The sequence below is a fragment of the Anneissia japonica genome, unplaced genomic scaffold (assembly GCF_011630105.1).
Source record: "Anneissia japonica isolate Jap-2015-1 unplaced genomic scaffold, ASM1163010v1 scaffold287756_len632865_cov181, whole genome shotgun sequence".
Lineage (NCBI taxonomy): Eukaryota > Metazoa > Echinodermata > Crinoidea > Comatulida > Comatulidae > Anneissia > Anneissia japonica.
The window spans coordinates 246454-271203 of record NW_022693589.1 but is presented as its reverse complement, the minus strand read 5'-3'; the positions used below and the strand labels follow the sequence as shown (position 1 = coordinate 271203).

General features: G+C 33.9%; 1 protein-coding gene across 1 annotated transcript in view; it reads left to right on the top strand.

Annotated features, from left to right (window-relative positions):
- LOC117100820 (ATP-dependent RNA helicase TDRD9-like) overlaps window positions 1-24750 on the top strand; it is a 33349-nt gene that overhangs the window by 6000 nt on the left and 2599 nt on the right. Inside the window, exons 8-34 of the mRNA XM_033240645.1 lie at window positions 738-841; window positions 1523-1578; window positions 2126-2183; window positions 2423-2507; window positions 2946-3003; window positions 3519-3623; window positions 4169-4266; window positions 4489-4620; window positions 4997-5159; window positions 5782-5845; window positions 6430-6541; window positions 7537-7710; window positions 8308-8415; window positions 9184-9284; window positions 9904-9996; window positions 10539-10652; window positions 11194-11281; window positions 11887-11994; window positions 13334-13441; window positions 14868-14957; window positions 15573-15695; window positions 15883-16014; window positions 16355-16471; window positions 17771-17841; window positions 18618-18824; window positions 21240-21378; window positions 23901-24016. Of these exons, the coding sequence (XP_033096536.1) occupies window positions 738-841; window positions 1523-1578; window positions 2126-2183; window positions 2423-2507; window positions 2946-3003; window positions 3519-3623; window positions 4169-4266; window positions 4489-4620; window positions 4997-5159; window positions 5782-5845; window positions 6430-6541; window positions 7537-7710; window positions 8308-8415; window positions 9184-9284; window positions 9904-9996; window positions 10539-10652; window positions 11194-11281; window positions 11887-11994; window positions 13334-13441; window positions 14868-14957; window positions 15573-15695; window positions 15883-16014; window positions 16355-16471; window positions 17771-17841; window positions 18618-18824; window positions 21240-21378; window positions 23901-24016 (2924 nt within the window). The remainder of the gene's footprint in view (window positions 1-737; window positions 842-1522; window positions 1579-2125; window positions 2184-2422; window positions 2508-2945; window positions 3004-3518; window positions 3624-4168; window positions 4267-4488; window positions 4621-4996; window positions 5160-5781; window positions 5846-6429; window positions 6542-7536; window positions 7711-8307; window positions 8416-9183; window positions 9285-9903; window positions 9997-10538; window positions 10653-11193; window positions 11282-11886; window positions 11995-13333; window positions 13442-14867; window positions 14958-15572; window positions 15696-15882; window positions 16015-16354; window positions 16472-17770; window positions 17842-18617; window positions 18825-21239; window positions 21379-23900; window positions 24017-24750) is intronic.

Below are 24750 nucleotides of genomic sequence, written 5' to 3'. Positions count from 1 at the left end.
ACATAGTAATGGTAATCGTATTACTATGGTAATTGTTGCGCAGTAACTTAATATATAAAGGGTATATATTTGCTGCAGTTTTATCATAGTAGCTATATGGTGGTGAAATTGTTTTCATAGTAATAGATTGAGTTGAAATACTATAAGATATCATTATATACAATAATAGTAAAAAAAATTGAAATTGTTTTCATAGTAATAGATTGAGTTGAAATACTATAAGATATCATTATATACAATAATAGTAAAAAAAATTTACTTGCAGTCATAAGATGTCCCAAGACTACTTCACATTCACTTGAAGAAATGCACTGTGTGCATGAAAGCTAATAGTTTGTCAAATGAACTAGTCTTAAAGTACTATACGTCCAATGTTTTAGTAACTGATATCCCAAGGTGATGACCAGTACACCATAAGTAAACCATAGATTGAAGAACCCATGAGCTAAAAGGGCTCAAGAACCAACCCTCCTATAATGAGATGTCTGTACTAAAGTTTACAATACTACCGCATTCTTAAGCTGATTGCTCAGTTTATTTTTGTTGTGGATTTCATTTCCAAAATAAACAATGATTGTCTGATTTAATAATTTACTACGGTACTTAACTTGGTAACTGAGATTTGGCCTGTAGTTCATAATTAATTAATTGATAAGAAAAATTGTTCCCAACTATACGAATGTGTTGAGAGATATTTTTGACTCTCAAGCAACTAGTAAATTTATATTTTTTCACAGGTACCGGCTCAAGATCCAGAAAATCCAACTGTAGAAAATGAATTGTATGTATTGGCAAAGAAACTTATACTTCACCTTGATGATATAGAGAGAAAAGAGCAAGGGTGAGTTGGCAATTACCACTACTAACTGTAGTCTTCGAGAGAGTTACTTTAACCTGATATATTAGTCAGCAAATTGAGAAACAACCACCAAGACATTTCTGCTTAATATTATTAATTAGAGTATGTTACCTTCATTAGAGTCAGATTACAGGGATTTTGAAAATTAATAAACTGTTGGATTTAAGTTTTGAGAGTGCCATTTCCAGTCATTTAAGAGTGACAGAAGCATAATAATTTGTACCTCATCGGCAACAGTGGTGGAGAGCTTTCGATTTTTTTTTTAGAGAGCTTTCGATTTTTTCGATAACTCGACACTATAACAGAATCACTCATGCATGACCGTAGATTTGGCCAAATTGCGTTCCTCGAATCCATGTGACGGGGAAAACTTTAGGTTCTTGCATGCGCAGAAAACTTTTAGTGACGTCATTACGTTCTACATCCTACCATCGTCGTGCACTCAAATGCTCCCTTGTATTCTTTCCCCGTGCCACCTCTGTTTCAAATTCCTGGTACTGCCATTGTTTATAATGCTATAAAGTCCAATGTTTGTTGTTGTTATTACTGCTGTATATATATATTATGTATTAATCTAAAATTCATTGTAACACTATAGTTTGTCATGTTAAGTTATGTTATAACTATTTGAATTAGTACAATATGACAATTATTTTCTTTTAGGGTTAGTGAGGATAAATATGCGCAGAATAGGGGATCTGTTCTCATTTTTCTTCCAGGTATTATTCATTTTAATATTTATTTTAATTTTAATTAAATGTAGTAAAAGTAAGAGAATAACCCAAATTCATACAACATTGGGATAAATTGCATGTGGCCCATGCCTACTAACCCCTCCTCAATGGTGTATCTAGGAGTTTTAAAATGGTAGAGGAATAGTGCTGATGTGGAGGTGCAAAGGTGAAGTGGGGTGGGGAGGGGGATCGATGATTATGTGAGGAGTGCAACCTCACAAAATACGACATAATGGGGTGATTTTTAACAACTTGAGTGTGGTTTGTCTTTTGCTTCCTGCAAAAAAAAAAACTAAAAATATTATTAGTATGCCTTTATACGATTTAAATATATATAATATTCTGCATTTAATTATATAGGTGAATTTGAATGGTGGTTATATTTTTATGTTCAATACATAATTTGTATCATTCAATTTTATTATGTATCAAAAGATAAAATTTTGTATTAGTTTTGTGTCCCTATTCCATTCATACTTTTTTTAAGGAAATTTGTTTTACTCTTCACTAAATAAGAAAAATATGTTTGCAGGTCTGGAGCAAATTCACCGCATGGAAGAACAACTTAATGCCCTCATTACTGAAAGAAAGTAATTACTGTTTATTTCATTCTCATCCAAAAATAAAGAGTAATAATAACAACAATGATATATTAGTTACTTTTGTAGTGTGTTAGTGCAGTAGTAAACTTGGAAGTGATCAACATGAAATAGGGTGTGTGCCAAATACTCACATTCAGGTAGTGGCACATACTTGGGGCATTTACAACTTTAGGCAATTGACAGGGTTGTTTTATGAAAAATTCTTCATAATTCTTTTTAATGAACAGAATTCTGGTGATACCTTTACATTCAACGATCACAACTCAGGAGCAAATAAGAGTGTTCACAAAACCAGTTGCAGGTGTTAGAAAGGTAAAATATAATAATAGTAGTAGTCATGCACAAGTCTTCCTAATTCCGATTGGATGTTATTGTATGTATGGATTGAATTTGGATAATAACATCCAATCAGCATTAGGAATTAGTTTAATGCTGATTTTTTTTTTGTCTTTGTTTTTTTTTGGTCTCTAATTAAAATTTAAAAGGAAAAAAAATGACATTTGTGGCACAGTCAAGTCAAACCAGTCACTCGTCACAAATCTGGTTTCAGAGATAATGGCAAAAACATGCTAGAATGTCAACATTTTAAAAATCTATTCTATTACACTAAACTGACCTTTATATATCTATATATCATGCTACGCTGTTATTTCCAAAGTGGTCTTTAATAATAGAGGAGACGTTTCCACTACTACTACTACTAAATGTACGTAATATAAAGGACTACTGATATTTGATTGTAATTTTCAGGTGATTGTGTCCACTAACATAGCTGAAAGCTCCATTACAGTGCCTGACATCAAGTATGGTAAGTAAACATTCTCTTTATTTTCTGTATGTTCACTGTTGTGTACAGTTTATTAGAAATTTATTTTTATGAAGAGGTGTGTTTATGTTTTCCTTAATATTAAATGTAAATATATTGTTTAGACTTTACTATGTTACATAATAAAATGTCAAAACTAATTAAACTATTGTAGGTAAAGGTCAAAACCTGAAGCTCTGGGCTGACAGTTCTGCAAGCCCATCACTCTTTCTTATGCCATTTTGGCCAAATTGTGCAAGGCTGTGGGAGGTTCGCACTCCTCCCACAAAGAAAGACTGTTACCTTCCCAGCATATGCCGGTACCCATTTATACTCCTGGTTTAGAGAAAGATAAACATAGAAAACGTGTCTTGTTTTAAGGGCACAAGCAACTTGCACTGCGAGGGTTTTAAACCCCCAACCTCAAGGTTGAGAGTACGAGCTACAACCGGTGCTTCTAATATTGTCAGTTTTGTATTATGATTATGGAAACTGATTTATTTCTATATGAATTTCAGTTATTGACTTCATGCTGACAAAATGTCTTGTGTGCGACTTTGAGACCAACTACCAAAGTCTGAAACTAAACTGGGCATCAAGAGCTAATGCCATTCAAAGAAAAGGTAAACTGCTACTATACAGTACCTATTGATAATTCAGTTCAGAAAACTTTACTTTATATATTCAAAATAGTGATCATAAGTAGTATCCATCATTATTCTATGGTATATGAGTAGTGTTTGCTTTATAAAATAATATATCATTAGGAAAATTTGTCACTAATAAAGCATTATTTTATTATTAAAACAATGATACCGTTAAGAATTTAATACATTTTATTGAATTAACGTTAATTTTTTGTAATTTTTAAAAATGTGAGGCTGGCCATCCCAAAACCAGCATACTGTCACTAATGTTGTTAAAACGAGTAATTAGCATGAGAATGTGGTAGTATTGTAAACTTTAGTACAGAAAAGTCGTAATACTTTTACTCATAACTTTGGCAATAGTATTTGTCGATTCATTTTTAAAGCTTATAATGTGGAGGATATTAAAAAGTTAATTTTCTTGTTTACGTCGCTGATGCTGTTTTTGGCATGGCAAGCCCCCATATAAGCCACATTTTAAAAATTGACCTAAACGTGACATTCCCTAACATATTTTTCAGGTCGAGCGGGTCGAGTGGCATCGGGTCGTGTTTACAGATTAATTACAAAGCGTTTCTGGGATATGTATATACAGGATTATGGGATACCTGAGATGAGGGTAAGACTATATGAAAAATACACAAAATTTATTATGATGTAATAAAAACTTTGAAAATGTCTAGCCTGACAGTGGGCTGTCTTTAAATAATTGATACTGCTAGCATGTTTTGTAAGGTTGATATTGAATGATATTTCAATTTGTGTAAGGCTTTTTGTATTGATGAAGTATTTAACCAAAATCTGCAAGATTTTTCTGACAATCTGACAATGTTTTCAACAGCGATGTCCTCTGGAGTATCTAGTCCTGCAGGTGAAGCTCTTAGACTTGGGTGAACCCAAAGCTATTCTAGGCCTAGCACTAGAACCACCAAATCTAGCAGAAATAGAAAGAACAGTTTTATTGCTTAAAGAAGTAAGTATCTAAATTCATTCTCTTTTTAATTTATTGAGTTTAATCTATTAAATACTTAGAGTTATTCAATGGCCAAATATGGCGAGTCATGTGCTAGTATCATTTGTGCACCCGAGAATTCTAAGCTTGCTAACTACAACAATTCATGTGACATGAAAGCTGGACTTTCTCTTGACTAGAAGCCACTCCAATCTCTAAGACTCATTAAAAGACCTAGTATATAAAAAACATAAATTTCTGTACAGTCATTGGCAAGTTATTTGCTGTTGGCTGCGAAAAAAAAAAAAAAAAAATTTAAGCCGGGCACTCGCAGTTGTTGGCCGATGCTGTGAGTGCCAGGCATTAGAAACACTGTGATTTAAATTTTTCGCTTCAGGTCGGTGCTTTGTCAACTCTTCGCAGTGGGGTTCCGAACCCGCATGATGGTGACTTGACCTTCCCAGGAAAGGTTCTTGCTTCCTTACCGGTTGACATACGATTGGGAAAACTGATCATCCTTGGTCATGTTTTTGGATGTCTGAGGGATTGCATTATTATAGGTAATCAGTTTTTCGTTAGCACTAGGATAGAAAACTTTTTCATTGTCTTACTGTATGTATGCATTCCGTGTTAACATTTAAGAACTCAAAATGGGTTTTTATGTTGAGATGTCATAGCAATAATTTTGGTGAGAGGTGCCAACTAACTGCTGTAGCGTGAGCAGAGTGTGGGAGGGGATGACCATCTAGGGCTATTTGTAGGGCCAGGTTCAAACGGTAAAGCCTACTGGAAGCTCTCAGACTCGGGATATTTAAAGACAAAAAATTATTTTATTTGACTGATGTAAGAACCACAATTTTTCATGAGTGTAGTGTTTAGTGTATAGTTTACTGTACTCTTTATATGTTGTTTACATTTCTGTATTGATGCTTCTTAGAGACACCTCAAATATTTTATGTCTTGTTAAATACAAGCTTTAACAAAATTGATGATCTGGGAGTATGCTTAAATACTGTTATACTGATGTATTATGTTATTAAATTGAAATTTGGACCTCTTTCTAGTGAATATGATAAAAAACAATGTTGTGTTTCTATGGTCGTGTAGCATAATTAATTTTGCATAAACCTAATTGTGTTTGAAATATAAAATGCAGTTGAATCTATTTTTCATGTACTGTAGGTGCTGCTTTGTCACTGAAAAGCATCTTTGCCAGACCCTTCGGTAAAGACCTTGATGCATTTAGGTAAGTTAATTTTGTATTTAGTATATTACTAATACAGTACTGTAATTCAACAACTTAAACCATAAAATTCTCCATATATGTGGTAGCAATTGAGTGTTTAAAGGTTAATTGGCACCCTGGACCTCCAGTGCTGCCATGACACTTTTAGTGATTTTGGATGTAACCACTGTACACACAGTAATAAGTAAATATTAAATTGTGTAAGTTGGGCCTGTCACAAAGGGTAAGCTAAACTAAAAGTTGTTTTCCACTTGGTGAATTTATTTACACATTCACATTTCTATCAAGAGTTTTTCACTTTAGCGAAATCAGTAGTTCGAACGGTTTCTACTTTTTGCAAAGCAAAAAAATGCAATCAGAGCTCAGGGAGCAAACCGACGCTTGCAATTCGCGCGAATACATTCGCCTAGTGTAAAACACCTTTTATAGTAGCTTGCCTAAAAGACTTCTAGCAAAGATGAATGTACTATTCATTTGTGTCTTTAGAAAGACATTGCAGAGACCCATTTGCTTTGTTATATTACTGGGATAAAAATCGAATAATTTTTTTCATTCTATTTACCAAAGACGATATTTTTTTTTAGACACAAGAAAGGCTGGGCTGAGGGTTCATCCTCCGATTGTATTGCTGCTTTAAATTGTTTCAAGAAATGGGAGGAGATGCGTGCAAGCGGGGCATTTAAAATATCAAGGGGGGTAAGTTTTCTACTTTAATACTTGTTGTCTGGTTTTCTTTAGGTAATTACGAGAGAATACGGGGAAGCTAATCTTGAATGAAATGTAGCAGTGGGTGGGTGCTAAATTTTTCTTAACAAGGGATGTTTTTAGCATATTTTATTGTGCAAGTTCAAAGTCAAGTAGACGTTTTCGACCTTGTAACTGGTTTTTATTTCATAAGAAATAGAAAATTGATTAATAATGATGATGCTTATAATATAAATATATTTATTTTATATGTATAATTCTATCTGCAATTTCATGTCATTTTTTTCTATAGTAGTTAAGATAAATAAATGAATAATTAATAATTTAATAACTTCTCTTTTTGTATAATATCTATGTTTTTTATACCTATTTTTAATATTGTATTTTTTAGTTTAATTAAATAAATAATAATTCAATAATTGTCTTGTATTAATTTTAAAATGTATAGTATAATGTTCAATGTGTGTTTATCTCTTTTACTGTATATATATATTTTTTTTTGTAAAACAATGTATGCGCAATTTTCCACATCTCTTGGGGGTGTAGATAGAGGTGCTTGACACCTGTTCAAGGGGAGGTGTAGATAGAGGTGCTTGACACCTGTTCATCCCTTCCTTCTCTCTGGTTTTATATGTCTTGTTTTCCTTTACTTTTGTTCTTTGTGCATTGATGAAGCTTAATAAATAAATATATTAATAAATAAAAAGTTATGGATTTGTTTTGATTTATTAATTTTGTTTTATTCTTTATTTTTTACGACTTGGAATTGGCAAGTCAAATTTTGGGGTTGTTCGTCAGACATGTTGGTGCACATTATATCCGAGTTTCTAGAAAATCTGAGACGGTACCCAGCCATGATTTTCTGAAAATTTGTTGAGTTGGCACGGAATGACCCATATTAAATTTGATTTATTTATGTATTTTTGGGATTAATGTTAATTTTTATCATCTATTTGTAAAAGTCTTTTGGTCTGTAATTCTTACAGGCAGAAGCGGATTGGTGCAAGAATAATTTTATCCAGTTAAGACGAATCTTTGATGTATCAGAGCTTGTGAAGGAGTTAATTAAACGACTCGCCGAATTTAATATTCACTTACCACGTGGACACCCACGTAATCAACCACCAAGGAATCCTGTTCATGACATTATTATTCTAAAGGTTTGTTTATGTATCAATTTATTCTTATAACAATGATTTACATTGAACACAAAGTGGCTTTCAGATTTCATTATTTCATTTGTACCAGTCAAAATTGGACAAGCTAATATTTCAGACTTGGAGCTGTATTTTGGTGGTTAAGATGCTTGCTCTCCTATTCCAGTGTCCTGGGTTCAATTTTTGTCAGTGACAGGGTTTTTTAGTTCTCAAGACAACTCCACTCCCCAAGTCTTGTATCGAGACTTACGAGAGCGTCTTGTGTGCATGTTTGTCTTGTGTAAGGGGTTGCTACTTAGACGGGTATATGTTAACTATTAGCTCAATCCTTGGCCCAATATGTGCGTAAATAATGAATAAGAAATAAAATAGAAGTAATATTTTTGTTTAAGCAAATAAGCTATCTCATTGCTGAAGTTTACCTTAAGAAAGATTTTTCTGGCCTGCAATTCTATTATTTCCAGAAAATATCATTTTCACATCCAAGAAATAAATCCACTGTATTTATACTTTACATGAACTATTGATTGTACAATTTCATGAGTTTTGGATTAATGTTGTTTTTTAACATATTTTTATACTTTTGAATTTTGACTGTAGCTTATCTTAGCAGGAGCATTCTATCCAAACTACTTTCTGCAGTTGCCGTCAGATGAAGAGGATGCTCATCGGCAGATGTCTGGCAAAGACCCCTGTACCACAGTGATGGTGAGTGCTAATGCTTTAGGCAATCACATGAAGTACTCTCTTATATAAACATTCTAGACATAGTAGCTCACAACTCCCCATTTTGAATGTTGTACTAGCCTAGTGGATGCCTAAGCCTTGCTGAATTGTTACAAGTTTTTATGCTATTTAGGAGAGAAATCGGTTGTTACTAGAGTCGCTGATGATAAAAAAAAAAAAAGACGTCATAGTAGAAATATTTACCTGGGACTATAAGCACTGCAACACTTTTTTGAAATATAAAGTCTTCAATTATATACCACATATATTGGTCATTATTATCTATTTTTAGAATTGCATCACATTTGTGCCCCAGGCATATTTTTTACTATGGCTGTGGCATAGACATTTTATTTCAAAGACTTAATCGTTTTTGTAATAGCTACTCCAACATGACAAAAGCTAACTGAATTAACTTGGGCAGGGGCAGTTCCGGAGTACAAAGGGGCTAGGAACTTTTTTAAAAAAATGAAAGGAGAAGCTTCTAGGGCCTGCAAAAGAGAGGGGGAAAAGAGAGAAGAAAATACAAAGGAGAAAGAAGGGGAACACAATTCTCCAAAACCAAATTTTCCCCTCCCCTTCATGGTGTTTTGCACGTTGTATGGCCCCTACTCAGATTTTTCTCTGTATCGACCTTGTTGGGTATTACTGATCCTCTATGTTGATATTCTTTTTTTGTAAAAAGAAGAAAGAAATAAATAATTAGTTGAGTAAAATATACTCAGTAAAGTTTTTTTTTTAAATTTCTAGGTTAAACGTATGCCGCAAAATGCATGCCATAACAGTGCTGCCGTAGCAGCTTTGTTCAGGCCCTGTGGTAAAGGAAAGACACTGCACTTTGAAGAGAGCAAGTAAGGATAATCTAAATATAGAACTATAGTAGAACCCCTCCAATGGGACACTTCTATTAAGGGGACACTTTGGCCACGAAACAAGTAGTAGTATATCTTTTAACAGTATAGCTAACCCATCTGTGAGCACCTCTATTAAGGGGACACTTTTTCGGCCACGAAAACAATTGGTAGCATATCTTTTAACAATAGAGCTAACCCATCAGTGGGCACCCCTATTAAGGGGGACACTTGTTTGTTTTTTTGTTTTGTTTTTTGAAGGTGTCCCCTTAATAGCGGTTCTATTGTATTTATCTTTTGATTGGTACAGATGTTAATGTTGATGTAGTTTTAAGCCTGTGATGTGCCATTATTCAATTTTCATTTTGTTTATTCTGCTTTGCAAATAGTATAACTGCTTGCAAAGATTAAAGAAGCTTTCACACCTAGGTTGTTTTGTAGCAGGTCATAGCAGTTATGAAATAGTGGCAGCATTTTGTAGAAAATTGACCACAAATAGAAAACTTGTAGTCCACTAATGACCACATTTGATTTATTTAAAGCTGAAAACATTTTATAATAAATGCAAATTGTGCCTTTCATTATTATTTAAATTTATCACAATCATTTTCTTTATTAGGTGTTTTGTTGAGTTTGAAAGACTACATATGTTAAGCAATGGAGATACCCAGAACATGGTTTTGCCTGCTGTATACTTAGCTGTCAAAATGAGGTAATGTTCATGTCCAGAATTTATAACATCATCAGACCCCTTGTAAATAGTAAAAGAGTTAGTTTTAAATATATATATAACATTTTAAAAGTTTCCATTAATCAACAATAAATGTCAATCTTAATTAACTAAACTTCTAAAGTCTGAACCAATCAGGGAGCTTGTTCTTATCAAGACACTTTAAAATAGGAAATATAGTGATACTTTACTTTAGTAGTTGACTCTAAATTCTGCTTAATTTACTTTTGTTTATCGATTGTAAAACCATGGAGTTTAGATTGCAGGGATAACATTTGATAATGTTGTGCAAAAGAATTCCCCCCCCCCCCCGACTTTTTATTGTGTGCACCACATCCCTCAATAATTAACAGGAAAATGATGATATAACATCCAATAGGGGGTACCAACATATAAGATTGCCATTAAAGTTGCATGTGTTATTTTTTGCAGGAAGTTAGGGTTGCCATTAAGGTTTCATGTGTTATTTTTTGCATTAAGTTAGGGTTGCCATTAAGCCTTCTTGTGTGTTTTGTTTTTTGCAGACAGTTAAGGTTGCCATTAAGCCTTGATGTATATGAAGCCAAAGAAGAGAATGTAGAAGCATTGAAGACCAAAAATGAAGATACAGTGAAGGAAAGAAAACTAAAAACCAACAGGTAAAGTTAATATGTACAGATCATGATAAGGCCCAAAAATATTGTTTGTTTGCCCTCCAGCGCCCACCCCTAGCTCACTGAAAAATAGGGATGGCATTTTTTTAAAAAGTTTTTTTTTTTTTTTTGGATTTTTGGTTCACAAATTTAAGAAAGTGATCTTTATTTTTCTCCATTTTGCGCATGAAATGTCTAAATTTGGAGTCTGATGTAAGGTTTCGCCATTTTAGGCCGAAATTCGTTAGAGATATTGATTATGGGTTATTTTTATTCAGTCTGATGAATACCCTTTGAAAAACAATATGAGACAGGCGCTTAATTGCAAGCATTGCGATTTAATATGTTAATTTTGGTGACAAGAGAAAAAAAAAACTAAAAAAAAAAAAATTGTTTGCATCCACCCCTCCTATATAATTTTCAGCATTAAAGGGCAAACAAACAATTTTTGGAGGGTGGGGGGCGGTGGGTCTAATATTATGCTAGTAGTAGTAGTATAGTGCACCAACATTTATTTTGTTATTATTTTTATTGTTTTATTGTACAGAATTGGGACTTCTTTCGACGACAGTGAACCACAGTTTGTATCACCACCTTCAGCTGACAAATCATGGATCAAGATATATGTGACAGAGGTAAAAGAATGTTATTCAATGTAAGGCCTTACATTGCATCATTAATTACCAAAATCGGCCACAATTTTTAAAAATTTATAAGCATTCATAAATTTGGTAGAACATGAATGGCTGAATGGCTTTGCAGTTATGAATAAATAAAAAAATAAGTATAGAAATACAAAGAAAAAGAAAGGCTGGTCTCATGAGGTGTAATAGCTGTATGCCTCTTTGTTTTCAATCATCACGGTCCTTGTCCTTTGACCTTTTTTCCAAAAGTTAATCATCATTCCACTAAACTTTATGATGATCCATTTTTTAATTTTTTTTTTTTTGTGTGTAATATTGCTAAAAGAACAGACAGACATGGGGGAATACATAATCTCTGTGGTGGAGGTAACAAAATACATACACACACTTAATTTTCCTTAAATTGATTTTCCAACCAACTTTATACTAATTATTTGCACTTTGATTGCACTGTATGTTATTCATTGTATTTTTGTAATCATTTTGTTTTTATTTTATTATATCAGCCGCAATTTTACTGATAAGCTACAAATAAGATATTAAGGAATACAATTTGAACTTTGAACTTCATGCTTTAGAACATTATAAATTATCAGGTTTCAGATGGAAATCACCTGTGGGCCCATGATGCAGAACCAGAGACCTTTGAACAACTTGGATATCTTATGGAAACCATCAATGGAAACTCATACAACACTCAACGGGTAATTTCTTTATTAATATATTACAAACGGAAACTTGTGGGAAATTGCAAGATCATTTCCTGTTTCGACATTATTCAAGTTTTATTGACGTTGTAATCACACTATATCAAGTTTCATGCGACAATTGCATGTGAATTCACCATATATAGACATAAAGATTTATGGCTTCCATATATGGGCATGATGAATTGACATAACCCATATATGGGCAAATTGCAAGTATTTTGAAGCTCTATCCTCACTATGAAGTTTCATGTGACAAATGTGAGTGCATTGTCCTTATATGGGCATAAAGATATCATATGACATCCATATTTGGGCATGATAATGCCACATACCCATATATGGGCAAATCGCAGGTGTTTGCCACAAATGTAATAACAGAGCTTAAGATTGTCCTACTTGAAATAATTATGTTTATATATTTATAGAGGAAAGAAACTTTTAAAAAGAGGTATATTTACTATTTATATCAAACTGGCAGTTTCTGGCAAAAATAGTATATTTAAGCAACATGGGTTTTTCATTTTACAAGCTGTGTCAGTAGTTTCTACCTTGTCTTGTTTGTTATTGACTGGTTGAATATTGGTATATTATAATTGGTGTGTGTTAGCTCTACTATGCAATATATAGATATGCCATCATCTATAATCATTTTCAATAGTTTAATAGCATAATTAACTTTTCCATCATTATAATTTACTATCAATTTACTATCAAGTTTTATTATTATTTTATCATTATTTCAATTATTAATATTGTTTTTAATATTCTTAACAATTATGTAAACCAAATGTATTTGTACATTTACATGTACATTTTATACTTCTTACTTACTTCTGCCCATTTTGCCTCCTGGCACTTAGGGCAGCAACCAGAGCTTTCCAATCACTCCTGTGTTGGGCCAACTGCTTTAAGGACTCCCATGAGTACCTCAATTCTCTGAGTTTCTTTTCCCCTCTGGAGTCCAATGCAAAGATGTGCATGCGATGTTATCAGGCTCCTTTCTTAGCACCTTTACAAGCCATTTCCTTCTTACATACATGTACATTTTATACTTGTATATATACTGTATATTCACATATTTTCGTGTTTTAATGTACTGTACAAATCATTAAAATTCAGCTTCTTAAGGAAGCTGCGAATGTGATTTTAAATAAACTCGAACTTGAACTTGAAATATTAATAAATCATTCTAATATCATTGCTTATCTTAGTGATGCTTACCTTAGTGATATGAAACAGGCAATGAGAAAGAGCAGTGAAAGAGGCTATTGTATTATTTTATTTGTTTTATTATTATTATTAAACTACACCTAACCAACAAGTCTATTTTCAGAGGTTGATTTCTGTGGACGTTGGACAGTATTGTGTGGCTCCATTTGAAGATGATACCCTGATGTACTACAGAGCTAGGATTGAAGCAGTCAAAGGAGATATGGTAGAGGTAAGATTCCTAACCTGTACCAACAACTACTATAGACTACATTATCATTTTACTTCTATGTTTATACAACTTGATCACTATTGATGCATGTGATTTGTTTGCATTTGGTTGATAATAGTTGAGCAAATGTAATCTTTATTTGAGTGTGCAGTATATTTTTGTTTTTGTTAGCTATAAGAATATTTTATCATTTAATATTATGTTAATTATTTTTTAATTTATTTTGTTAACATATTATGCAGTATAAACAATACATTCATGTATTGGTGCAGTTTGTAGGGCTGTAAAAGCCCTTTCACATCTGTTCAGGTTTCCTTTCATGTAACAGCCCATGTTCAGGCAAAACAAAACGGATATCTATTTTATCCATGCTGAAAACATGTTCTGTTCACATTTACTCTGTTCTGCTATATGGCAACCAGCTATAGTTCTGGCTACCGGATCAAATCGGTCTACGACCGATTGTTTTTCCCCTTGCTAGAATACCGGACGACTTCTGAACAATCAAAAGCCACAGTTTCGAAGTGAGGCAAGAGAGAGTGCAATGGCTTCGGCAGAGACAAGATCAGATATTATAGAAGAATTGCTAATGCAAATCCAGCTAAATACAATATTATATGATAAAAGTTCTAAAGATTACAGAGACGACAAACAGTGGAGCATCGTATTTTCCGAATATTTTGGCCAGGTTTGGAATAACACGTACGTACGTGCCTATAGTAGCGCCCCCCCCCCCCTCTGAGGGACTTATGTCTAGGCCAGCCTAGTTGACTCTTCTTCCTAGCTTAGGCCAGGCCTAGCTATTGTCTAGCCTGAGTAGATTTAAACAGCAGATAAAAAACTGAAACATGAATAGAAAACTTGAACTGGAACCTGAACAGATGTGAAAGGACCTAAAGTCCTGTTGGGATACAAACTTCTTCAGCATTAGTTTGGACATTTGTGGTGGATCCAGAGACCTTCTTTTCCAGGGTGGCATGAGTGCCAATCGAGGACCTTTTTTCTCAAAGAGGCAGAACATCATGGTCAAGAGAGGAAGGTTTTGGGGTGTTTCCTTGCCTCATAGTGTGGGATCCAGGGGGCTATCTTCCCTGAAATATTTGGACTTTCAGCCATTTTAATGTCTTATCCTTTTGCAACCTTCTGGATTCACCACTGGACACAGATACCTGAAGCTTAAGATATCGAAATTCCTGCAAGATTTGACAATACCAAGATTTAAACAAAAACATTGTACAAAAAATATTGTAATAATCCCTATTTGATTCCCTAACAAATCCAGCCTTTGTAGCCAGTGTGTAATTGTATAATTTTGTATATCACTCAAGTTGATGTTTTTAATCATAATTATGGGTAATTCATTGTCTTAATTGGATTTTCTAAGGTTTTCCATATTTTTCTTCAAAATCGTACTGGTCTTCCATAGGTCTTTTTCCTGGATTATGGAAATGTAGCTTCAATGCCGTCAAATGTGTTACGAATGATTCATCCTGATTTGTTGAAACTTCCATTCCAGGTAATCCATTTGTTTATATAACTTGCACTCTAACTGTATACAAACCAAGAATATATTGGTAATTGCCTTTAATAAACATTTATCTGATAGCTTATTCTACATGCGAAAGTCCCATCATTAGATCTTTACATTTGGTTTTGTGTGTTTAAAGATGTGAAAACATTTTTTTATTATTACAGTTGGACTTGCCGAAGTTGAGTCCAAAATGCCCTTGAAATATTTTTCGACTTAGATAAAATTCGACTTACAGATTGTTAAATAATGGAATACATAACAAAAAAATGTAAAATTAAATCGACTTAGAAATTAATCGACTTAGAAATTATTCGACTTAGAAATTATTCGACTTAGAAATTATTCGACTTAGGCAAAGTGGATTTGAAGTTTAACTGTATTTGAATGCTGCAAATGCCTTATAACCTCTTCTGTCAGACAAAGTTTGTATATATAATGCTCATGAATATTTGCACTGAGCATTTTCTCAATGTATTGCTTAATACACAATAACTGTACATGATAGAACTGCAATTACCTTAAACTTTGGTTTGTTTATGCGATATAGAATCTTGATATTTATATATATCTTGATTGATTGATTGGTTGGTTGATTAACAGGCATTTGAGTGTGTCTTGTGTGAAGTAAAACCATTCTACCGACTGGTGAACCAAAATCGCTGGATGCCTCAGGCAAAAGAGAGACTCACAGAATTAGCCTGTAACAGAGTAATGTTGGCTAAGGTGAATATATATTATTTTATTATTATTTACCCATATTAGATTCAACCAAATGAAAAATAAACTGTGCACTTTATGGGAGGGTGGGTGGAGGGGGCAGTAGGATTTGTCATATGACGTAATGAATGCATGGCTGTGGGCATGATATGAATATAGGTGTGATATCTTTACAGGTGTGATATCTTTACAGGTGTTTTCTGTCGTTGGTGGTGTCTTGCGTATTGAGCTGGTTTCATGTATGGGTTCAGAAGAGGTCAACATCAACGAACTTCTTGTCAAGGAAGAGTTAGTAGAAAGAACAGAGGAACCACTCGCTTCCAAGGTATTGGTTTGTATTATATCTTCATTTCAATCTTTATTTAATGAAACAACTATTATAAAAGTATAGTATACGATAATAATATAGTCACTTTATTTATTCACAAAAACTTATTCAATAATGATAATATTTTCTACCGTAAGATCGTGGTTAAAAACACCATAAATACATGAAAACAGGTTAATATAAATAAATAAAAAAATAGAAAATACATTATAAAAAAATCACTTAAAAACTATCATAAAAATGTTAAAATTGACATCATTAAAAGGCAACTAATAATACCATTATGTTAATACATTTTCGGATGATCTAAATTTGTTAAATAATTTGCATTCTGCAGATCAATCACCAGCAACGTCTAGAACAGGCTGCTCACTACCACCTGGAGGAGAATTATGACGAGTCTCCCAAGATGCCTGATCTGCAGGACCGTAGGAAATTTGTAAATGTGGGAAAGGTAGGAGGAGTCTAATTGGGTTATCAATCTTGCATCCTCCATCCCCATAACTATTTTAGGCAAAGCACCCTGTAGCATTTGGCAGGATTTTGAATATTTAGAATTAGTCAAGTGGAATTTCTTAATGGACAGTTCTGTTCAACCCTGCCTTTTCAATGTTGTTGCTAACATCCCATATGACAAATGTGTTAACCTTTAGAAACTTTTGTGCCTGTGGCACATGCTCTTATTCCTGGCTGGTTTGTTAAAACCAGGCTCAGGAAGGGAAAAACAAATTCTTGCACAGGGATATAGTTATGTTGGGTGGGACCACCCACCCTTGAAGTTTTTCACCCAGTCTAAAGCTAATTTCATGGCCATCTACCCACCCTTATTAACCTAATTTTATTTATTTTTTTAATTCTTTTTATTTAGAGTCTCCCTGATGTTATCACACACACACCCTTAAAATGTGTAGTACCTATCCTTAGTTCTCTACAGCTACAACCATGCATGCATGATTTTTCCAATACACAAAAAGGTGTTTGACGAAAAACCTTTTTCCACCTTTTTACCCAGTCTTTAATATTTAAAAAAATCTGTATCTTATTAACCATTCCCAAATTTTTCATCAAACACCCTTTTTGTGCCTTAGAAAAATCAGTTATACAACATTGGGCTTATTCGACTGGTTCATAAAATAGAGTTCGTTGACAATGAAAATTAACGTAACCAGAATGCGTTAATCAGCATTAAGTTATGCACATGACCAAACAAAATATGGCTAATTGGTCAGTTGAGCAACAACATTTGCGTTAATATAATTTAGATTAAATTTCAGAAAATAAAAATTATAATATTTACCCACATTGAAGTAAAAAAACTAATTGTAACTTAACAGAATTCAAAAACTGGATGAAAACATTTTTTTACGAAAAACCCATAATGCCACAATCTGAAGCAGCCTTGATTATGCAGCTTGTATCGCAGTAACTATGCAGCCATTTTGTTTTGTCGAGTATTTACCAGTTTTCTATTCGACTGGTGGTCTTTGTTAAGTAGGATTTTACCTCTGCATAGGTGGGTGTGGTTTAACGAAGAACAACCAGTCGAATACGGCTATAGATTTTTTTTCCCTCCTGTTCCTTGCTTTAAGTTTGCTTTACACTGTCTTAATCTGTATTCTTTACTTTAGTCATCACTTATAAAAATCATTCTGTAGCATTTTTGTGTTAAATTCCGATGTGTGAGCTTTTCAATATACTATATTAGAAACCTTTTTTTATATTTTTTCAATTTCAATGTAATTTTGTTGATTAGGTGAATCTTCAGGGGCCTTACAGTCCATTGGAGGTAAATTTCTCTGGTGTCACAGCTATAGGAAGTATAAGGTTAGCCATATTTTTTTATTGAATCAATACTAATCATAAATTTCTATGAAAATAAATAAAGAATGATTATACAGTATAATGTTAGATAACATTAGCTAATGTATTTTTACAGTCATTAGATTGTTCATCAATTATATTATGTAATATGTTAGATAATCAAATTAGTTAACTTATTGATATATTGTGCAATCACAATAGTTACATTATATAATGACCAGACTATTAGTCTTGCTTTGAAATGGGGCTGTAGCTTGGTGGTTATGATGCTGGCCTTCTAATTACAGGGTCTGGGTTCAAATCATGCAATATGCATTGAATGAAGCTGTAGCTTGTTGGTTAGGATGCTTGCGTTTCAATCCCAGGGTCCTGGGTTCAAATCATGCAATGTTCATTGAATGGAGCTGTAGCTTGTTGGTTAGGATGCTTGCCTTCCAATCCCAGGGTCCAGGGTTCAAATCATGCAATGTTCATTGAATGGAGCTGTACCTTGTTGTTTAGGATGCTTGCATTCCAAACCCAAGGTCCTGGGTTGAAACAACTGAAAAACAACTCCACTCTGTAAGATTCATAAAAACGAAAACTTAATTTATAGTTTATAAAGCATTATTCCATGCTGTAAGTGGCAAGTGTGCTTGCTGTTGGATGTAAAGGAAATAGTAATAGAACTAATAGAATGTATATTGCATCAAATTTGAAACTTAGTTCTGCCCAGTGGCGCATTTTATTTTTTAAACATTTTTTTTCTTTTGGTGATAACATATTTTGTATCTTCACAGGTCAGTACGGATAGAAAGAGAGAGCGTCAACTCAGTGACGCTGGACAATGAACCTCAGGCCACATACCAGAAGCTGATGGTAGCAGCTCATGTTAGCCTCAACAACTCCGGCTCATGCCTGATTGCACGCAGTACAACTCTTATGCCTGACATCAAGGGCCTACCTCCTCTTATCTGCATCCTCTTTGCACCAGCTATTGAGCTGCGGTAAAGATAGGTTCTTGATTTGTTATATAATACTTAAAATCCTTATTTTATTATGTTATCTTATAATAGAACCTGTCTAGGTTATTTCTTTTATCACCGAATATTTTTTTTCCTTTAAGCGCATTGATACTATCAAGTCCCACTACATTATATTGTATAAAGTTCTTCCTCCAACTTAAGACTATATTTGGAACGAGGGTTTCCATGGTCCTTAGATAAAAGACATTTGTGAATTTGGGACCACAGAAAAATGGTCTTTAATTGGAGGTGTTTTTTGATTGGAGAGTCTTTAATTAGAGGGAGACATGTAATATCATCACATATATGTCATATATTATCATATATCATATTATATTATATCTTCCTGTTTCTTAATACTATGGGCAGCCCATGGGCCAACTTTGGCTCACGGAGCCATTAATCTGGCCCCTGTCACACGGGCTAAGTTCGGCTCACAGAGCCATTAATTTGGCCCATGTGACAAAATGAAATTAAATAATAAAAAAAAAAGTAAATCATTTGATAAATATTTTTCCCATTATAATTGAATACATAAATGCAACCACTGGACCATGTCCACTAACAACATTTAAGGAACGATCATGCATTGAATAGAAGATAAAAATTTGCAGGTTTGTACACAACACACTGAGATCTAAAAAAAACTTATAACGACGACTGTCAACAAATGTCAAAAATATTAGTATTATAATTTCTAGTTATATTTGCCAAAGCCAGGGAAGACTTGATAATTGAGTAGACTCAAAATCGATGTGGTTTGAAAACAGCACTAAAGCACTTGCACCTGCTGCTTTTCCCTTCAAAATTTTTCCCATTTAGATTTTTCCTCCCGGCTATTTTCCTCTGGCTATTTACTTCTGGCTATCTTCCCCCAGTATTTTTCCTCCTAGTTTTCCCACTGAATTTTTTCATTAGTTTATACTGTATAAGTCAATTATATTGTATAAGGCCATGTAAATTTGTTTCTATTTTTGCTGTTTTTGTTTTCTCTATATAAATTAATTAAGGTCCTGTAGTGTGTAAGGTTACACAAAAGCGTTATCCAATCAATTGACTGATTGACTCTTGATGTATTTGAAATACTGATGAAGCCTAAAGACGCATTGTAGAAACGTAATTATAAAAGGTTTGCATCCGGGTTCGCATATGAAATAGAGAAAAATAAAACAGGGAATTTCTTTTAACATACTTGCTCTTTTAATTTATGAAGTTGTAGTGGTTGTATATACTCTATACCCCTATTTTTCTGCATCAGCTAATATTCTGGCAAGGAGCGGAAATATTATTTCTGGTAAGGAGCAACAACAGGAAGGGCGCGATAATTTATTATTACCGCGTCTTTTGCTCAGAGCGCCCTTTAGTGATACTCTATTTCATTAAGTATAATTCAATTAGTGTTATTTAATTTGTTTAAGCATGGAGGAATAATTTAGTACTTACTCATCCAGTATTAAATGTTTATATTACTAACATTTGTTAACACACTGGATGCAGTTTCTTATTGTTTTAACATTCTGTTTATCTTGTGACAAATATATGATATTGATATGCATTCTTTACTTCAATTTACAGAATTTTAATGTTTGCAGTACATTTAGAATTTGGAATTACCAGAACCATTACAACAAGTTCCTTCTTGACTCAGATATTATCTATGGCCTGTAAACTCATAACTATAAAAAAAAATGTTTTGGCCCTTTAAATAAATTAAGAACCAGGGTTATATCATAATACTTTGTATTTATTTATTAATTACTGTATGAGACTTGTCATCCTAAAACCAGCATCTATGACCAAAAAATGAAAATTTACTTTTTAATAAATTCTTATTCTCCACATTATAAGCATTAAAATGATGAGCCATTTACTGGAATCGGGCTACTATTGCCCAAGTTATGAGTTAAGGTATTATGGCTTCTCTGTAGTAAAGTATACAATTTTGTCACATTCTGATGCTAATTACTGAGTTTAACATTCAGCAACAGTACGCTGGATTTGGGATGGTCAGCCTCATATTAAGTATGGCAGGGATGTAGGTGAGGTGGGTGGAGTCACCCAGTCTAAAGCTAATTTCATGGCTGTCCACCCACCCTTATTAACCCACTTTTCCATCTTTAAAATACATTCATTATTTAGAGTTAATACCATGTTATCATACACCCACCCCCAAATTGTATATCACCCAACCTTAGATTTCTTCAGCTACAACCCTGGTGTGTGGTGACTGTTTGGCCAAGGGGTATTGTTGCATTTTTCAACACCTCATTATCTTTTCCAAACTTTGTATTTATTATACTCATAAGGTCTCTATGATCTCTATCTGTAAAAAATCTATGTTGTCATTAAAACTAGATTAAATTGCTGAGCATATTATTATTTTTTTACGGATTTTAGGATGGATAAAAACAAGTCACGCATGACAGGGGTGTTGTGTGGACTTGGATGGGATTCTCTCGCTAACGGTCCAGCACTCCCAGATCATGATATTGAAATCCCATTTGATGTTAAAATCACAAAAAATGACATCATAAAGGTAAGTAATTCAGCCAGTCTCATCATCCTCACATAAATGTAGGTTTGCTGGCCTAGTCGTTGTCTTATTATATAAGTTTTACAGGCATAGACATCTTTTCATAATTTGCTGTTTGCTAGCCAAGCCTTCCTCTCAAAGGTTAACTGCCTCAGTCATCATGCATAAGGAGGGCTGACTCAATAGTTATCCTACTGTAGTTATCCTCTCAAAGGTTGCCTACTTTATAGTCATCCACTCACGAATCTGGCTAGTTCAGTCATTATCTCATAAAGATAGATTGGCTAGCCTCATCATCAGATCAAATGTAGGCCTGCTAGCTTATTCATCCTCAAAAATATATGTTGGCTAGCCTAGGCATTCTCATAAAGGTAGTTTAGCTAGCTATTTACGGTGTATTGTTGTCTAGGCTAGTCATCTTCCCATTGAATGGCTTGGCTAGCCTTCGCATCCTCATAGTCAAAAATGACCATTGGATAGTGAATATTAACAGCAGTCATTATCTCATAAAGATAGATTGGCTAGCCCTATCATCAGATTAAATCTAGGTCTGTGGCTTAGTCATCCTCCAAAATATTGGTATGGCTAGCCTGGGCATCCTCATAAAGGTACTGTAGTTCATCTAGCTAGTCATTGTGTGTTGTTGTCTAGGCTAGTAATCTTCCCATTGTATCTGTATTGTCTTGTGCAAACACCATGTAAGGTTGTCGTCGCTTGTATTAAAGCGAGTTGGCCAGCCTTCGCATCTTCCTAGTCAAAAATGTAGATTGGCTAGTGAATATTACCAGCAGTCATTATCTCCTAAAGATAGATTGGTTAGCCCCATCATCAGATCAAATGTAGGTCTGCTAGCCTAGTTATCCTTATAAATTTAGGTTGGCTAGCTAGTCATGGTGTATAGTTGTCTAGGCTGTCATCCTCCCATTGAAGTGGGTTGGCTAGCCTTTGCATCCTCATAGTCAAATAGGAATGTGTTGGTGACATCTTCACATTTTCAGTGCACAATGATATAAGACAATAGAAATTGTCTACAAATTATGATTTATGATATCTCTTTTGTATAAAAAGTGATATGAAACCCACAAAATATCAGTTCAGACATTTATTTATATCTGCTATATTTTGTCAGTGAAAAATATAAAAATGAATAAATATAAAAAGAATACAAATATGAATACTCTAGTATATCCTGGTACTAGAGGAACTTGCCAAGTGGTATTTGCCTTCCATTGTACACTCCTTTTCCTCTCCATGCCCCTGTAAGCTTCAACATTTTAGCTTCACATGAGCTGCATTTGATTAAATTTTAACCATTTTAGGTACTGATTTCAGTTTTTGTAAAGAATAAATAAAGGAATAAACAATTAAACAAAATATAATCAATAATTGTTGCCACAAAATCTAGTATATCCAAGGCAATTCAACAACAGGTCGCACATCTCTGCACATCAAATGTTATAACTCTGGCATCAACATTCTACATGTGTCGGTTACACAGTCCTAAAGATTTTTTGAACTAAATTTGGACTGAAATTATATTTGTTATTTCATCCTTAATTTTATCAATGAGGTGTTGTCTAGTGGTTCATGAAACTCATTTTGCGGAAAAAATAAATAAGTTTTCTGTATCTACTCAAATGTTTGTTTGGTGCACCTGAGTCCAACATTGTCAAAATGACAGTTTATTGTTATATAAGAAAGTGAATTTTTATACAAAATTATAAATTTTCATTTGCTATAACTTTTCATTTTTTGGTCAATTTACACAAATAGAATTGTTGTAAAAGCACTTAACAAGCTTGTGGTCAAAAGAAATCAGACATTTTGAAGTGCCCAAAATTCATAAAATAGTAACTAACACCACAAAACGTATGGCACGCATAGACTAATAATTGACGACTTTACTCGCAACTAGTATTGAATTTTCGATGCCATAGTTAAGATCAAAGGACTACGCATGCGCTATGATCGCATGCGTGCGAAGATGTGCGTCCTGTTGTTGAATGGCCTTGGTATCTTGGTACTAGAGGAACTTGCCAAGTGGTATTTGCCTTCCATTGTACACTCCTTTTTCTCTCCATGCCCCCGGAAGCCCCTACGTTTTAGCTTTACATGAGCCGCATTTCATTGAATTTTAACAATTTTAGGTACTGATTTAGGTTTTCAGTTTCTCTTAAGAATAAATAAAAGAATACACAATTGAATACAATAAATCAATAATTATCCCCTCTAAAACCTTTATTGAGGGGCTCACTGGCTGTTTTTTCTATTCTATTAATTTTTTAATTATAACTTTTAGAAGGCCTATCATTGAACAGATCCATAATAGCCCTGTGCCCCAGTGCTTTGCACTGCCCATACTTACTACACCACTGTAGAACTGTGCCTAAATCATGCTAGCTTCCTCACTTTCTTGAGAACAGGTAATTAGGGAAGGTGAAAGACATTCATCCAAGAATATATCTCACTTATATTTTTACTAATATCATTATTTTGTGTATTATAAATTTTCTTCCACTTCAAAGGTAAATGGTCTCCGCCTAGCCATCAATCTTGCCATTGGTTCACCAGATGCTATTACTCAGTGGGGACCATCTGCCGTTGCCAGGATTCAGAACCAAGCCAGAGAAAAAATTCTGGAGTAAGGAAATCAAATTTGCTTTGTTATTGCGTATATTAGCTACTGTATGTGCATTGATGGCGCCAGGATCTGCCCGACGGGCCTAAAGGCTCCGACGCAAGGGGGGGGGGGGGCTAGGCAAGTGAAGTAAGCCTCACTTGGCTGGGGGCCAGGGGCCAAAGCCCCCTGGAAGCTAGGGATATTTGACGGGTTTTGGTGAATTTTTATTAGTTATTTGATAGGCATCAAGCTACCGTAATATGACTTCATGTATGTTTTTTAATGTCAAAATTAACTTCCAAAACTGAAAATTTTTCAATAAAACAATGAGCAACAAAGAGAATGCAATGTAACCAACTAACTTTATTTTCAAATCCATTTTCCATTTTATATTATTTAAAAAAAACACTGTATTACATTACTACTGCATCCTCCCATCATGGTGAAATCCAGGTTTTTCATAATCCATGTGATTGTGAATTATTAACAACAAAATTACGAATAAGAATGTCTTACTGTAAATTGTAAGGCAACCAATTTTTGACATTATACTACGATAAATTAAGAAAACACAACGTCACCAGGAACGTCACAGTACAAGCTTATAATTCGAAGTAAAGTTCTAAATTTTTGAAATTTTGCCTGAAATCTGTAAACCATGAGGTTGCTTCCCAAATCAAGATGTCTTCCAAGTATCATGAGGATATCCAAACGGGCATTTGTCCTAGTAGAACGTAAACCATATTTAATTAGTC